This window comes from Perognathus longimembris, chromosome 4, assembly GCF_023159225.1.
Source record: "Perognathus longimembris pacificus isolate PPM17 chromosome 4, ASM2315922v1, whole genome shotgun sequence".
NCBI classification, from domain to species: Eukaryota; Metazoa; Chordata; class Mammalia; order Rodentia; family Heteromyidae; genus Perognathus; species Perognathus longimembris.
Window position 1 is genome coordinate 53,659,543 of NC_063164.1, and position 16,064 is coordinate 53,675,606.

General features: G+C 40.2%; 1 protein-coding gene across 1 annotated transcript in view; it reads left to right on the forward strand.

The window, feature by feature from the left end:
• Window positions 1-16,064, forward strand: part of Lrp2 (LDL receptor related protein 2) — a 195,972-nt gene that overhangs the window by 21,520 nt on the left and 158,388 nt on the right. Inside the window, exons 2-3 of the mRNA XM_048345285.1 lie at window positions 12,000-12,107; window positions 13,307-13,429. Of these exons, the coding sequence (XP_048201242.1) occupies window positions 12,000-12,107; window positions 13,307-13,429 (231 nt within the window). The remainder of the gene's footprint in view (window positions 1-11,999; window positions 12,108-13,306; window positions 13,430-16,064) is intronic.

The following is a 16,064-nucleotide window of genomic DNA, read 5'->3' on the forward strand; positions in this document are numbered from 1 at the left end:
CCCTGAGCTTCTTTTACCTAGGTATAGCACTCTACCACATGAGCCACAGCACCACTTCTAGCTTTTTCTGTGATTAATTGGAAATAAGAGTCTCCAGGACTTTCCTTTTTTAGCTTCTCAGAAGATTGAGATCTAAGGATCATGATTTGAAGCCAGCCCAGGGCTGGGTAGCTAAGATTAGTGTGAGGCACTGGTGCCTGGTATCCCTTTCTTTTCTTTCCCCCAGTTTTCCCTTCCCATCCTTGCCCATAAGGCACATAGGACATCTCCCATGTAGTGTTATACTGAATTGCATAATTGCATTTATTTGCCCTTCCTTATTCCTTCCTACCCCCCTTCCCCCCACCCTGCCATGCAAAAAAAAAAACCCCAAACAAAAAAACAAGGCAACAAAGAAACACCACCATCACCACTACCAACAACAATAGCAACATCAGGAATAAAATTTCCTGGGATTTATTTTAATAAATAGTATTTTAAATGTTCAGAGAAGTTGCACCGTTGCGTTTCTCCCCTAAAGGTATCCTCTTTTAGTCTGATTGTGTGTGAATGCCTAAAGTCCTGTATACGTTATCATGTCTAGTTATATTTTAGATTTAGTTTCCACATATAAGAAAAAACTTGGGCATTTGTCTAAGCTTGGCTTTCCTCACTTAGTATGATTTGTTTTAGGTCCATCCGTTTTCCTGCAAATGATATAATCTTATTCTTTCTAATGAATGAGTAAAATTTCACTATGCATGTGTAGCCCATTTAAAAAACCCCACTCAACTGTTGTAGTGTATCAGGGCTCTGTTAGAGCTTGAGGTCTGGGATTGTGATACCACAGCACTGCTTCCCTCCCCCCCCCCAACCCCTTCACTTTTTTTTTTTTTTTTTTTTTTTTGCTGAGAATTGCTTTGGCTATTTGAGGACTTTTTTTTGTTCCATATGAATTTTTGGATTGTTTTCTTTGTTTCAGTGAAGAATGTCAATGGCATTTTGATGGGGATTGTGTTAAATTTGTAGATAGTCTTTTGTAGTATGGTTATTTTCACAATATTATTTCTACCTATCTCTGAACATGAGAGGTCTTTCCATTTCCTGATGTCATCTTCAGCTTCTTTCTTCAGATTTTTATAATTTTCACTATAGAGATCTTTGCTTCCTTGGTTAGGCTTATTCCTAAATATTTTATTTTTATTTTTGCAGGCTATTGCTAATGGAACTACGTCACTAATTTCTCTCTTTGCTTGTACATTGTTAGTATACAGAAAGATATCTGATTTTTGTGGATTGATTTTGGATCCTGTTACTGTACCAAAGTTACTGACTAGCTCTAGGAGCTTGGGGATGGAGTCTCTAGAGTCCTTTAGATGTAAGGTCATGTTATCTATAAATAGGGGTAGTCTGACAACTTCATTTCCTTTGTGAATCCCTTTTATGTCCTTCTCTTGTCTTATGTTCCTGGCTAGGAGCTCCAGAATTATATTGAAAAGGAGTGGAGAAAGTGTGGACATCCTTGCCTTGTTCCTGATTTTGGAAGAAATGGTTCTAGTTTTTCACTACTTAGTGTAATGTTGGCTGTTGGTCTGTCACACATAGCCTTTATCTTTTTGAGATATGTTCCTTCTGTTCCTAGCTTTTCCAGAACTTTCAACATGAATGGATGCCAGATTTTTTCTGCAACTATTGATATAATCATATGATTTCTTATTTTTGACTCTATTAGTGTGGTGTTTATTGATTTAAGTATGTGGCCATAGTGTATGACTTCTTTTGATTAGTTGTTGAATTCTGTTGGCTAGTATTTTATTAAGGAGTTTTGCATTTATCTTTATCAGAGAGAGTGGGCTATAGTTCTTTGTTGGGTCTTTCCCTGGTTTTTGGATGAGTGTGATGATGGCTTCTAAAATGTGTCTGGTAGTGATCCTTCCATTTCTATTTCATGGAAATATATTGACTGGTGTTAGTTCATCTTTAAAGGTCTTGTAGAATTCAGCTGTGAATTCTTCAGGACCTGGATGTTTCCTTGCTGGAAGACTATGATTACTTTCTTTCTTTCTTTTTTTTTTTTTTTTTTGCCAGTCCTGGGGCTTGAGCTCAGGGCTGCCACTTGAGCCACAGCGCCACTTCTGGCCTTTTTCTGTATATGTGGTGCTGGGGAATTGAACCCAGGGCTTCGTGTATAGGAGGCAAGCACTCTTTGCCACTAGGCCATATCCCCAGCCCTATGATTACTTTCTTGATTGCATTGCTTGATATGGGTTTAAGTGTTTTTTTATTTATTTATAGTTTTGGTTCAGCTTAGGCAGCTTATATGTCTGTAGAAATTTATCCATTTCTTCTAGATTTCCCATCTTGTTTGTATATAGGTTTTGAAAGTAGTCCCTCACGAACTTTTGGATTTTTAGAATGTTTGTCATCTCTAGTTTTATTGATTTGAATCCTCTCTCTCTCTCTCTCTCTCTCTCTCTCATTGGTCAACTTAGCAAGGGGTCTATAAGTTTTATTCTTTTTGAATAACTAGTTTTTGTTTTGTTGATTCTGTTTTTTTTTTTTTTCTTCTTTCCAGTTCTGGGGCTTGAACTCAGGGCCTGGGCACTGTCCCTGAGCTTCCTCTTCTTTTTTTTTTCAGGACTAGCACTCTACCACTTGAGCCACAGTGCCACTTCTGGTGTTTTCTGTTTATGTGGTACTGGGGAATCAGACCCAGGACTTTATGCCTGCTAGGCAAGCAGTTTATCACTAAGCCACATTCTCAGCCATTTATTTTGTTTTTGAGACAGGATCACATTGCTACCTTAGCCCTCACTGATGTCAAAGTCATGATCTTCTTGCTTGTGCTTCTTGAGTGGCTGGGATTACAGGCCTGTGTCACCACAACTGGCTTATATAATATTTCTTAAGATTTGAGGACAGTTCTTACTTTGTTGACAGAAACCATAATGATCATGGCTAAAATGTCAATTTCAGTTATACATATGTGCATACTTCACTATTCTCTTAAATGAACTATTGATAATTACTATGTTTATGTAAATGCCAGTGTAATATAATGAGCCCTTCCAGAAACATTAATATTAATAATGGTCACCAGAGTTGCTTGATTGGTATTGAAGCTTCTGTTGGGTCAATCAATTTTGTATACATACATGTATACACATATACACACATATATATGTCTGTACTTGTGAATATATATATATATACATATATATATATATAAGTAATTTAGCTCCAAGCATGTGATTTATGACTTATAAACATACATAATAGTTGTCTACTAGTCTAGTCTGGATATGAGCCATTAAATAAGGATATGTTGCTATTTGGTACCAAATGGAAGTTAGGGTGCAACATACCAGATGTAGTTTAAATCAAATTTAGGGCACAAGATGCTTATCTTATTAAAATTTAAGTGTCTGGACACTGATTGTAACCTTGAAACCTCTAATTTCTGTGCTGTTTCTTCTCTCTTTTGTTCTCTTTCTTCTCTTTTCTTTTCTTTCCTTTTTTTTGTCAGTCATGGGGCTCGGACTCTAGGCCTGGGCACTGTCCCTGAGCTCTTCAGCTCAAGGCTAGTGCTCTACCACTTGAGCCACAGTGCCACTTCCTCTCTTTTTTTCTGTTGCCTCTCTTTTCTCTTTTCCTGTCTTTAGAGCTTGTTGTGTAAGCATTATAACAGTTAAGAACCAAATAGCATGGAGTCAGAAAGAAGGGATGCAGCAAGGTGCTCATTTGACTCCGTCAAAAGATTTCTTTGGTCAGTTATAAAGAAATGAGCTGATGACTATGGAGACTTACCATATCTACCAATTGAAAGTCAAATATCTTCTCCTTTACTGCTCTAGTCATAATGTGCAGTGTCAGCCATGGTTTATTGCTAGCCAGGTGATCTCCTCTGTTAAGATGATGATCAAAGTAACAGTGATACCTGTGCTGTGACATAGCCATGTCGGTTTCACTTATAGTTCAACCTCTGGGCCTAATGATTCAGAAAACCTGTGGTTACATGCTGTCTATAAATGTAGCTTGTGCTGAGAGCTGGTGTGTCACATAATTTAAACCCTTAGGCAGGAAAACTGCCTGCCTGGAAATGTGTGCAGTCATTACTTTCTTGTGAGCATCTAACTTTTTTTCTCCTTAGTGCTTCATTCCATTCAACAATTTCCCCAATAATTTCCATTTCTGTAATCAAAAAAGACATATAGGAATCTTTTGGATGGTTGAGATTGGAAATCAGCTCTCAAATGGGAGGTGATTTATAGTTTTAGTATGGAGCATGATAAATTATTAAGTGTTGAAGGGCTTTTACCTCTTTTCTGAAGTAGTTTGATTCATTAGGTCCTTATTTATCAGGGCAGGCAGACTATCTTAAATTTTCTTCTGTTTAGATAGTGTTCTTTTCAACAACCTATAAGTAAGTGTAGCTCTTTTGCCATTAAAGATGTAAATAACCAGTTAAATCTCTTAGAGGAGATGGGATGTGGTGAGGAAGGTCTTGGGCTTAGGTTTCTTTTCTGTGGAGGGGGAGTCTTTCCATAGGACCTAGCAGTCCCTGGGTGACTTAGGAGATAAGCAGAGCCCTGCATGAATAATTCATAGTAAACACATAAAACATGCATATTAATGCAGTTGCAGTGCTTTGGTAGTTGCTGGCAGGAAGTTTCATTGCTGAGTATTAATGGTAAGCTCTTGGAGAGTCTTTTGAATGGGGCATGTGAGGGATTGTCAATTTATAATGATTTTTGTGAGTGGATGTGATAGGGGTGAAGAGGACAAAACTTAAGAGATTGGTATGATTTTCTTCTGATAATTATACAAACAGGAGTAGGCTTCATGGCAAAGATGGTGTATTTATGGCTTTGTTTGTCATAGCAATAGTCCTTCTGCATTAATGAACTGCTTGAGGATTTTCAGCTTGTTTTTCCCTCTTGAATGGGGAGCATTCCAGGGCGTTGCAGGCCTCCCTGGAACTTAGATTCTTTATCAGGCTCCCAGGGGAGTTCATTTGAAGTTGCTGGTACCAGCGGCTGTGGCTGGCTGTGGCATGATATTGCCCAATCCCAAGTCCTCTTATTGATGGGTGGAGAGGATTGAATGGCTGTTTAAGAAATTTCATTATCATTAGAAGGGAAGAATTAGTGTAGTTTTTTTTTTTAGATGATCCCTTTCATGTGGCTGAACTTTGAAAGTCCAAGCTACTTAGAAGTTCTGAGTTGGTCTTCCCTGGGGACGGTAGCAGCAGCTTCGTGAGTGTATGGACATGTACAGGAGTGCTTTTTATTGTCACAGTGATGGGGGGGGGGGGGGGAGGAGAGCCAAGGGTGCTGTACATTGTGCCCCTTGCAGGACAGTTCTATACAACAAGTAACTATCCAATTGCCAACAGAACCCTGAGAAGTGTGGTTTTGTTTATATATACTCTTTGTAGTGCAAACAGATGGCCTGACTCACAGGGGTGGGAGCTGCTCAATGAAGCAGGATATAAGACTGGGGAATAGGAGAAGCTCAGGTACCTGGGGCTCAAATGAACACAGAGCAGAGTAGCCTGGTTCTGGACGGTGATAATTTCAATTCCTCTTGAGAGCATATAGAGACTAGTCACAGGATGTGTTTTATTCTTCTGCTGGGTTTTGGTCATTGAAAAGGCAATATTTGAGTAAATGGTGTATCTGTCTGAATCCTATGGACTGGATGCCTATGGACTGGATGCCCACTTAGCTTGGAGAGGATGGCGGGCAAATGTCATTAGGGTTTGAGTGATGGTACCCTGTGCAACCTGTTGGCAATATGCCATGCAAGTGGAGGTTTGGCTCAGGCGTGGGGCAATAGCAGGGGCATGACAGGTAAGCTCTGCTAACAGCCTTTTGGGAAATCACTCACCTGCCTACTCCCTGGCTCAGGCTGTGGGTGAGATCCTGGAGAATGATGTAAAGCTCTATGCCCTTCTCATGGTCAAGGTCTGTATGGTAGTTTAGGCTTCTTCTACCCAGAGCAGCCTTTAGTTTGAACATAGTTTCTAGCATGAGTGACTATTCTTTCACACATTTGATGGTATCATTTAAGTTATAATTTTTTTTTTGAGACAGTCTCATCTGTAGCTCTGGCTGACCTCAAACGAGCAACCTTTTTGCTTCTGTCTACAAAGGACTGGGACTACAAGTGCCTCACCCAGCCTGGCAATGTTGATGTTGTTATTCTTTTGCTAGGCTCTTATGTTTCTCATTTTCTCAGCCTTGTTGCCCCACCACTAGTTTCCTAGATGCTCTCTTTGCTGGGGCCATATGGACCTGCCCATAATACCCTTAACTCATGCTGAGCTATTCTTCAGTTGTTCTAATCCCACCTTGCCCATTCAAAGAGTATGGGGCCACACCAGAAGAAAGCCAAGCAAGCATTGAAAAATCCTCAAGGGGAAGAAGATGACCCTCTTCTTCATCTACCCAAGTGCTGCTCATTCATAAATTCCTAGCATCCCCGTTATGTTACTTCAGCTGAGGTACTAGCCACACCCTCTCCTGCAGTGTCAGTTTTAAGTATGTCTGCTACTTGTTACAAACCTGCTACCATCAGGCGACTGTCTAGGAGTGAATCCCTGTTCTAGTAGCTGTGAGATTTGCTCAGGCCTCAGTGTTCTTGTCTGTGATATGGCTATGAATACTCATCACCAGAGTGTGGTTAGAATAAGCCAGACAGTCGATGAAAATGATGTAGACCATCACTGGCAAGTTCTGGGTGAATGGGAGCATGTTGCATGGAAGGTGGGATGATGAGAAAGCCCACAGATCTCAGCCTCCTGGGTAGCTAGGATTACAAGTGTGAGCTACTGGTGCCCCGCTAGAAATGTACTTTTAACATTATTTTGCTTTTAAGAAAACATCATGGGCTCTGATGACAAGTCTAATGACTTGTAGACTAGATAAAAATCTGAATTAATTTCAGGCAGAGATGTTCCATAGAAAGAGAGCAGGTGGTCTTGTTTCATTCTGCTAAAGGAGTCCTTAACTCTCCCTTCAGTTGCCGTTGGTAGGGACTTTCATGGAATGCATTTCTTTTGCCCTTGTCGGCCGTTGCTACAGTATAAAGTTTTGGAAATAAAAAGGTGGCCCCACGTCTTTGAAAGGAGACTGGTTGTCTTTATGGAGGCCAGCTGTGGAGAATGATAAGGCACTGTCATTAGAAATATGACTTTCAATACCAAAGGAATAAAAATTATGTCCAGAAAGTACAGAATATTATGGATGAATCTCTAATCACTTTACCCTTGCTTCTTCCAGTTTAATAATTTTGTAACGTGATTTGGTTGTAATTTTTTTTTTTTTGTAATGAGAATAACATACCTAGTGAGGGGGCCAAGAGTTTGGAAGGAATAGCATGCATTAACAGGATCTAGCAAAAAAAAAAAAACCAGAATTTGCCTACTCACCATTGGAAGATGTTTTACTATTTACTATTCTCTTTCATGAAGAGAATTCATGGGAAGGAAAAGAAACTAGCAAGGAAAGATGAAGAGAATGAAGCTATTATTAATATGATGCAATATTTATCTTTTAAAAAACTTTGGTGTCCTCCTTTTGTTTTAGATTAGTTTCCAGTTTTCCTTTTTCTCCCAGTGGATTTAAGATAATCAGTTTCTTTCTTTCTTTCTTTCTTTCTTTCTTTCTTTCTTTCTTTCTTTCTTTCTTTCTTTCTTTCTTTCTTTCTTTCTTTCTTTCTCTTCTCTCTCTCTCTCTCTCTCTCTCTCTCTCTCTCTCTCTCTCTCTCTTTCTTTCTTTCTTTTTTGCCAGTCCTGGGGCTTGGACTCAGGACCTGAGCACTGTCCCTGGCTTCTTTTTGCTCAAGGCTAGCACTCTGCCACCGGAGCCACAGAGCCACTTCTGGCCATTTTCTATATATGTGGTGCTGGGGAATCAAACCCAGGGCTTCATGTATAGGAGGCAAGCACTCTTGCTATCAGGCCATATTCCCAGCCAAGATAATCAGTTTCTGTTTAATGTCCCATTGTCTGTTCTGATGGGTTTCCCAGTATCTGACACATGAAAGTTTCAAGAGACTGAATTCTACAAAGAGGAGTGTTCATTGCCTGATCAATATGCATTAGCTGCCACATGTGCTCAACATGGTGCCAGAGGCTGAAAATGATAGAGAAGTGAACTTCTCAAGCTAGTGCTGTGTCCTGCCTTGGACACAAGCCACCACTCCCTCCTCTTAGTACTAGGTGTTACTCTTGTAGCTTGTCTTATCATATTCTTAGTCCAATTCTTGGCCTGGAAGTGTGGGATATGGGCTCTGGTAGATCACACCTGTAATCTTAACTACTCAGGAGGCTGAGATCTGAGGATCAAAACTTGAGGGGCTGGGGATATAGCCTAGTGGCAAGAGTGCCTGCCTCGGATACACGAGGCCCTAGGTTCGATTCCCCAGCACCACATATACAGAAAACGGCCAGAAGCGGCGCTGTGGCTCAAGTGGCAGAGTGCTAGCATTGAGCGGGAAGAAGCCAGGGACAGTGCTCAGGCCCTGAGTCCAAGGCCCAGGACTGGCCAAAAAAAAACAAAAAACAAAAAAAAAAAAAACTTGAAACCATCTTGGTTAGGAAAGTCTCTAACCACCACAAGGTTGGAAGTAGAGCAAAAAAAATTAAGAGACAGTGCCTAGGCCCTGAGCTCAAGTCCCAGTACACACACAACACAAAATGTTTGAGCTCTGTAAGGTTTGGGAAACAATTGATATAATTTTTTGAAGGAATCAAAACTCTTTCATTTTTTATTTCCTTTTGTTACTTTCATTGTCAGAAACTTTCTAGAGCTCATGTTTTTATCGCAATATCAGTTGCTGAGTAATTTGTTCTCCACCCAAAGTATGAATGAGATGGATTCCACATCCATCTGTCCAGTGAATGAACTCAGTTGGTATTGATACATAGCGAGTTTGGAAAGTAAATCAAATGTTTGCATTCATTCTTGAAATTAGTAGAAGAGAAAATTTTTCTAGAAAAAGAAAAAGCAAGGTCAATGTATTGTGGATGCTGGCACAGAACCGGCAGGTGCAAATCCCTGCTTTGCACTTTTTTGCTGGTTGATCATGGGTAAGTAACTGAATTGTTCTATGCCTCAATTTTTGTTTGTAAAAGGTTCATAAGAATGATACCTATCTCATAGGCTTTTACTATGAGGATTAATAGTAACTTTACAAGGCTTGTGAGTGAAAACTACTTATTTAAAACACTACTTATTTAAAAAGTGATGCATTTAAAACAGAAAACAATGTGCATCTAAACCAATTGAAATCAAAGTCACTTGCAGTCATTATCAGATCTAACTTAGACCTTTTGACTATTGTTTTTTAAACAACACATAGTTTCTTTCTAATAGAATGAATGATAAGCTTCTGACACCAGTTTTGGCTGGTTGCTGAGAGGCCACCCAGTAATGGTAAAATAGCTGTTTGTTTTTTCTGGGGAGATATTTTCAAACAGTGGTCATTTAGGAGTTCTAACAGGCATGGAAGTTACCACAGAAAAGGTGAATCTGACAAATGAATGATCATGGATCTCCTGATAAATTGAGTAAACTAAATGTGATGCATGACTTTAGATAATGGAGTGATTGGGAGATAAACGGAAAATCAGTACCTATAAAGAGTTACTTAACTACAGCATTTCCCGTCAGTTTCAGTTTTCAATGTGTGTGTGATTTAAGTAATTGGCAATGCGGTGTTTAAAAAATAATTTTTGCATTTCTATTTTATGTTCTTTTCATGATATATATATATGTATATGTATGTGTCTATTATATATATAATGTATGCTGCAAATAATATTTTTAACAAAAACAACCTGCCCCCTCGATCTAATTTGCAATAGTTGCTTAAAAATTAGCAATAATTTTATGAAATTTCAAAGCAGGCAGTAAAATGTCCTGAAAACTGTCTTCTAGAAATTCAGTTTCTAAGTTTGTGCCCCCCCCCCCCCGTGCCCACCCTCGGAACAATATGAAGGTTTTTTTATTTAATAAGAAGACTATCCTTCATGGTTGTTATAATTTTTCAATCAGAAGTGATTAGATATTAAGGGAGACAAATGTATTACATTGGCTTACTAACAATAGACCTCATTGATAAAAGTGATTTAATGTATGTTGTGTTAATAGCTTAACCTCTGAAGCCCCTAATCTCCCATGGAAATATTGCTTTGTAGAACAAAATCCAATGAGAAGTTCTGGGATTCCAGAGTGAATTTGTACATTCCTTAGGGGCATTTTTGCAAGGGAGGTTGTTGTGTTTTAAAGGTAGTTGATAAGAAACCTGCACCACCAACCCCAGACCCGCACCACCAACCACCATCCTGCATTAGTCTATAGAAGGTATTTGGGTGTATGTACTCCTGTACCAGCCGGTACCACCATGTAGCCAAGTGAAGTTTCTGACCATTTGCAGCATACATTATAAATCAGGATGTCACTACCAGACAATCAGATTTGAGCATTCCGTGAACAAAGTAGCCCATATTCCCTAGGAATAGATCACTTCACTATGTTTATGTCACGCTGTCTATGTGCCTGCATTTACACAAGTCAGGGTAACATTGTTTATTTATTCTAGGAGCAGGTAATTGATCTGTATATTTACCTAATTTGGGATTCATTAACCAAAAATTGAAGTGGGAAATTTAGTATGATTGCTTTTATGGGGAGGAGAAGATTAAATATTTTTTTCCATCTCTGAAAATGATTCCTCTATCCCTTGGGTTTGTGAAAGGATAATTTTGAGTCTTCTCCAAGTTGAGCTGGTGTTGGCTCTCTAAAGAAATTTCCTATTTGGCACATAATGCTCAGGGAAGGTTGCTGGCCAGATATTTGGGGAAGCTTAGAGGATTTCCAACTGCCAAATGAGTCCTCTGGAGATACCCCAGAAAATTGCAGGATACAGTTGTCGAGTGAATGAACGTCAGTGATACACTCTTTCCAGTGACAGCGGGGGGTGGGGGATGGGAGGTTAGGGGGTGGGGTGGAGGGTGGGGGTGAGGTGCAAGTGGGTTGGTGGGTGTGTCACTGCCTCTTAGGGATGGGCTAAGTTTGTACACTCTAGTTGGCTGTTGAAAAATTTCTTTTGCTTTAAAATATAGTTTCATGCTGGGGCTATATTGTGGTGGAGTATTTAATTTAGAAAAATAATACAATAAAAATGTTTTCATTTGTGGAAATGACCTATTAGATTTGACATAAAAATGACCTATTAGATTTAGATGTTTCTCTTATTGGATATTTGGGGAACTTGTAATTTTTTTCACTATAAGTAATATTGAGATGAAGATATTTATAATACTTAAAACATCTGTCTAGTTCTCTGGTTAGAAAACTATTTTTTAGTGCTTTTTCTATTCTTTTTCTAAGTAAGAATACCTAGAACAAATTCCTAGAACAAATAAATACCTAGAGGTAAAATAAATCAAATCATTGCTTTCTCCACTGGGCCATGAAGGTACACTCTAACTGCCTGTGCATGTAAATGACCTTCTTTTTGGATAAGGTCAACCCTTCCCTTGTGCTCTCCCAGGTTTCCCCCTCCCATCCCCACTAAATGACCTTCTTATGGCCTCTCCACACATATTTTTTTGTTATAATTATGAAAAATACTTTCCTAATTTTATTAATTATATGCATGCCTTTATTTATTTATTTATTTATTTATTTATTTATTTATTTATTTATTTGGCCAGTCCTGGGCCTTGGACTCAGGGCCTGAGCTCTGTCCCTGGCTTCCTTTTGCTCAAGGCTAGCACTCTGCCACTTGAGCCACAGCGCCACTTCTGGCCATTTTCTGTATATGTGGTGCTGGGGAATCGAACCCAGGGCCTCATGTATACAAGGCAAGCTCTCTTGCCACTAGGCCATATCCCCAGCCCCGTGCCTTTATTTATTGAAATAAGTTTTCATGTTTATCTGGGATTAGAATTTCCTTAGTGAAATATCAGAGGTTTTCTGAGCTGTCATTCTGTTTCTTGGGCATTACAGGATGTGACAGTGGGCATTTTCGCTGTGGAAATGGACGTTGTATCCCTTCTGCTTGGAGGTGCGATGGGACCAGAGACTGCTTGGATGATACAGATGAAATTGGCTGCCGTAAGTGGGGATGAGCCAGAGTAAAGTTTTCTTTGGGTAACTACATGTCTTGTGGTGATTTCAGCAGTGTCCAGAAGAGCTGGGCTTTGGTGAGGCCTCCAGGGCTGGGCTCAATTCTTTGGATACCTATGGGCATGAACAGAGAGCTGATGGTATCCATAACAATTTCACTCCTTTTAAGGGAGGGGCTCAGTTTGTATTAGTGTCTTTCTTACCCTCACCCTACAACTACAATCTGTCATTGACTATTATTGATTATTCACTCTGGAAAATTTCTGAGACGGCAAATGAAATTCTTACCTGAGCAAGACTTTTATCCTCTGCTTTGCTTACTTTCAAATTTTTTTTTTCTTTTTCATCCCCCAACCCCATCCCTCCTGTTTCTTTCCCTGACCTTTTCTCTGCTCTTTTCTTCTTTCTTTTTCTCTTCTCAGTAATAACATAATACCAGTGTCGATAATGACAGCAACTACCATTGCATAGCACGTTTACTGACATTTAACTTAACTTTTTAATGACAAACCATGAGTTGAATATAGTCCTCATTTTGTGATACAAACAGTAAGATTCAGAGAACTTACCAAGCATCCTAAGGTAAGTAAATTATGGACATAGTAAATATTTGCCATGTTTCCTAATCTCTTGGATTTTTCCACTCTGCATGATACTCACATTTAACTTTTACTGAAATTAAAAATGTAATTGAATAGTTTTGTCCTTAATTTGTGAGGATACCTGTATCTTTTATTCTCAGTGTTCCTTTTTTTTTTTGGCCAGTCCTGGGCCTTGGACTCAGGGCCTGAGCACCATCCCTGGCTTCTTCCCGCTCAAGGCTAGCACTCTGCCACCTGAGCCACAGCGCCCCTTCTGGCCGTTTTCCATATATGTGGTGCTGGGGAATCGAACCCAGAGCTTCATGTGTAGGAGGCAAGCACTCTTGCCACTAGGCCATATTCCCAGCCCCTGTGTTCCTTTTTTAAAAAAAAATGTTTTATACTACCCTAGATCATTAGTTTGTTTTGCTGCCATGACTGAGATTTATCTGACAGTAAATGTTTAGCAGACTCTACTGGAAAGGTTGTTGACTATTTGCCTTTATATACATTGAGCAGGAACTGACACCCATTTTTTGGTAGCACTGTCGGTGGTCTAAAGGGACAGGCATTTCTCAGCATAGGTCCTGTTTTGGTTTGTTTTAGCCCACTCTTCCTGCCAGACTGGCTATTTCCAGTGTCACGATGATGGAAGCTGCATCCCTCAGTCCTGGGTGTGCGACGAAGAGGATGACTGTCTGGATGGCTCAGATGAACATCAGCACTGCCGTAAGTGTTTCCAGGGGAATCTCCTTTTGTGTTTGGGATCCCGAAAATCTTGCATGTCACAGATAGGTTCCATATATTGGGAGGCTTCTTTATAAATGCTGAGCTGGGCCTTATGGGCAAGGGAACCTCTATGGGATAGCCATCTCATTCAAGAGCTTGGATCATGCTGAAAGTCTGTACCTATGGTTTCCAAATGGGGATAGGTGCTTACTTGTTCATTTGGCTGATATTATTATGCTCAAGAAAGAAACAAGATATTTCTTGGTGATGGAGTCTTCATCCATGTGAATATCTGCTCCATGGTACCCTTTGCCTCTGTTCATTCTGCATCTGACTGTCCACCCCTTCTACCACATGTTCAACTTCCTTTCAAAAAAAGGGAGGGAAGATAAAAAGATTGGTTTTCGAATGGAGTGGAAGTAGGAGAGGGTAGGAGGCTCTGAGGGAGGCTTTGTTGGTGGTTTCTTCAATAACTGCTGCTGCAGCCACCCTAAAAGGCACTGCCACAGGAGAACTCAATACAGCAAGTGGTTCTTGGCAGCTGCTTCACTCTGGGTTTGCTCCCGGACTAAGGTCGCCATCTTTAAGATTTCACTGGCACTCTGGGCTTATGCAAGCCAAATCTCAGGGACCAGGTACTGGACTCTTGCATTAGTCATGTATGTTAAAATGGATTTGTATAAGAGATAGCAAAGGCCATGGATACATCCAATGAAAGGATCTCACAGTCCATCCCCTGCAACCCAGACTGGGGACTTGGAAGCAAGTCTTGATCCCATCTTCTCTAGCATTGCCTGGTTTAATCATCACCTTCTGTCTGGTTTGCCTTGTAAACATGTTGAAACACTTCTCCTTTTCCAGATGTCAGCATCTCTCATCTGAGTGGCTGTAGCAAGGTTTGCACTGGTCCCCCTTCTTGGCCTCTGCTTCCAGGCCTGATCAGGTTCTTCCAGACACTGACCCTGGAAAGGTCCAACTCAAGCCCTTTGCCACCTCTAGTCCAGGAGAAAAGTTCAGACTTCCTAGCACACTTTACAATGGCAGCTGCTTATTTTCCCCATTGTATTTCTTTCTTTTTTTTTTTTTTTTTGCCAGTCCTGGGCCTTGAACTCAGGGCCTGAGCACTGTCCCTGGCTTCCTTTTGCTCAAGGCTAGCACTCTGCCACTTGAGCCACAGCGCCACTTCTGTCCATTTTCTGTATATGTGGTGCTGGGGAATTGAACCCAGGGCCTCATGTATACGAGGCCTCTTGCCACTAGGCCATATCCCCAGCCCTCCCCATGGTATTTCTGAACCATCTTTGTCCTTAAATGTCCATGTTGAGTCCAGATTGCTTAGAGTTCCTTCTACCAGTCTTTTGTTCTATGTGTGCTGCCTGGGTGTTTACTGCTAGGGGAAGTGTCACCTCCTCAAAGAAACTGTCCCTATTCCTCGCTCCCAACCCACAGAGAATGGACCCCCCAGGATGCTGTTTTCTGTAATTCCTATGTGCTTGTGATTCACTTCCATATTGGCGGTCCACTTATTCTCACTTCTCTGCCAGGAGACTGTGAGTTCCTTGAGGGGAAGAACTGTCTATTTTCTTCTTCTATTTTGGAGGAAGAGTCTTGCTGTGGAGCCCCAGCTGAGGGTGTACTTAGGATCCTTGTGCCTCAGTCTCCCAAGGGCTGGGATTACAGGTGTTGAACTGTCTGAATCATCTTCATCTTTAGATTTCTATCGTTGGTGTACTTTGCAGACCCTGAGCAGATACTTGTATAATGAACAAATAGATAAATGCCAATTTTAGATTGGTTGATGGAATTACATAAATTTACCTGCCCCTTTCTAACATTCTAATGAGCTTTTAAGTACTCCATTATAAACCTAATTGGAGGTAAATCTCACTCTCATGGATTTTGAGTATGCCTTTTGAGTATGTAGGATTACAGGCATGAGCAACCAGTGTCTGGCTGTTCTCATATTTTGCTTAAGACCACTCATAACAGCTTTTCAGGAATAGAGGGAAGCTCTTTAGTTTTGTGGAAATTAGCAATATATACTTCAATAAATTATATAGAAATCAAACGAGGAAGTATCTTTTGAACCTTATTCAGAAAAAATTTTGTCTCTGCCATGTGCAGAACTTTGACACTTAGTTCCTTTTAGAAGACTCCATCTATTCTGTACTCATTATAAAAGTAAAATTAAGCCCAGAGGCATACAGTACAAGAAGAAAATAGAGAATCATAATATAAAAACATGAGAAATAGGCAGACTGGAAAAGTTTTGTTTTCTATTTAAGAATTCTACAATCACAATGAAACAAATGGAAGGAAGAGACAAAGTGACAAGACAGATAGAATCAAGCAAGAATAGAGAGGTGTTTAAAATATTTTATGGGTCACATGATCATATTAATGTTTAATTTTTCAAGTACAAACTCTACAATTGTCACTTTCTTGTGTGTGTGCGCGTGTGCATGTGTGTGCATGCGTGTGCATGCATGCCAGTCCTGGGGCTTAAATTCAGGGCCTGGATGCTGTCCCTGAACTTTTTTGCTCAAGGTTGGTGCTATACTACTGGAGTCATCCACTTCCAGCTTTTTTGGTGCTTAATTGGAGATAAGAGTCTCACAGACTTCTCTTCCTTGGC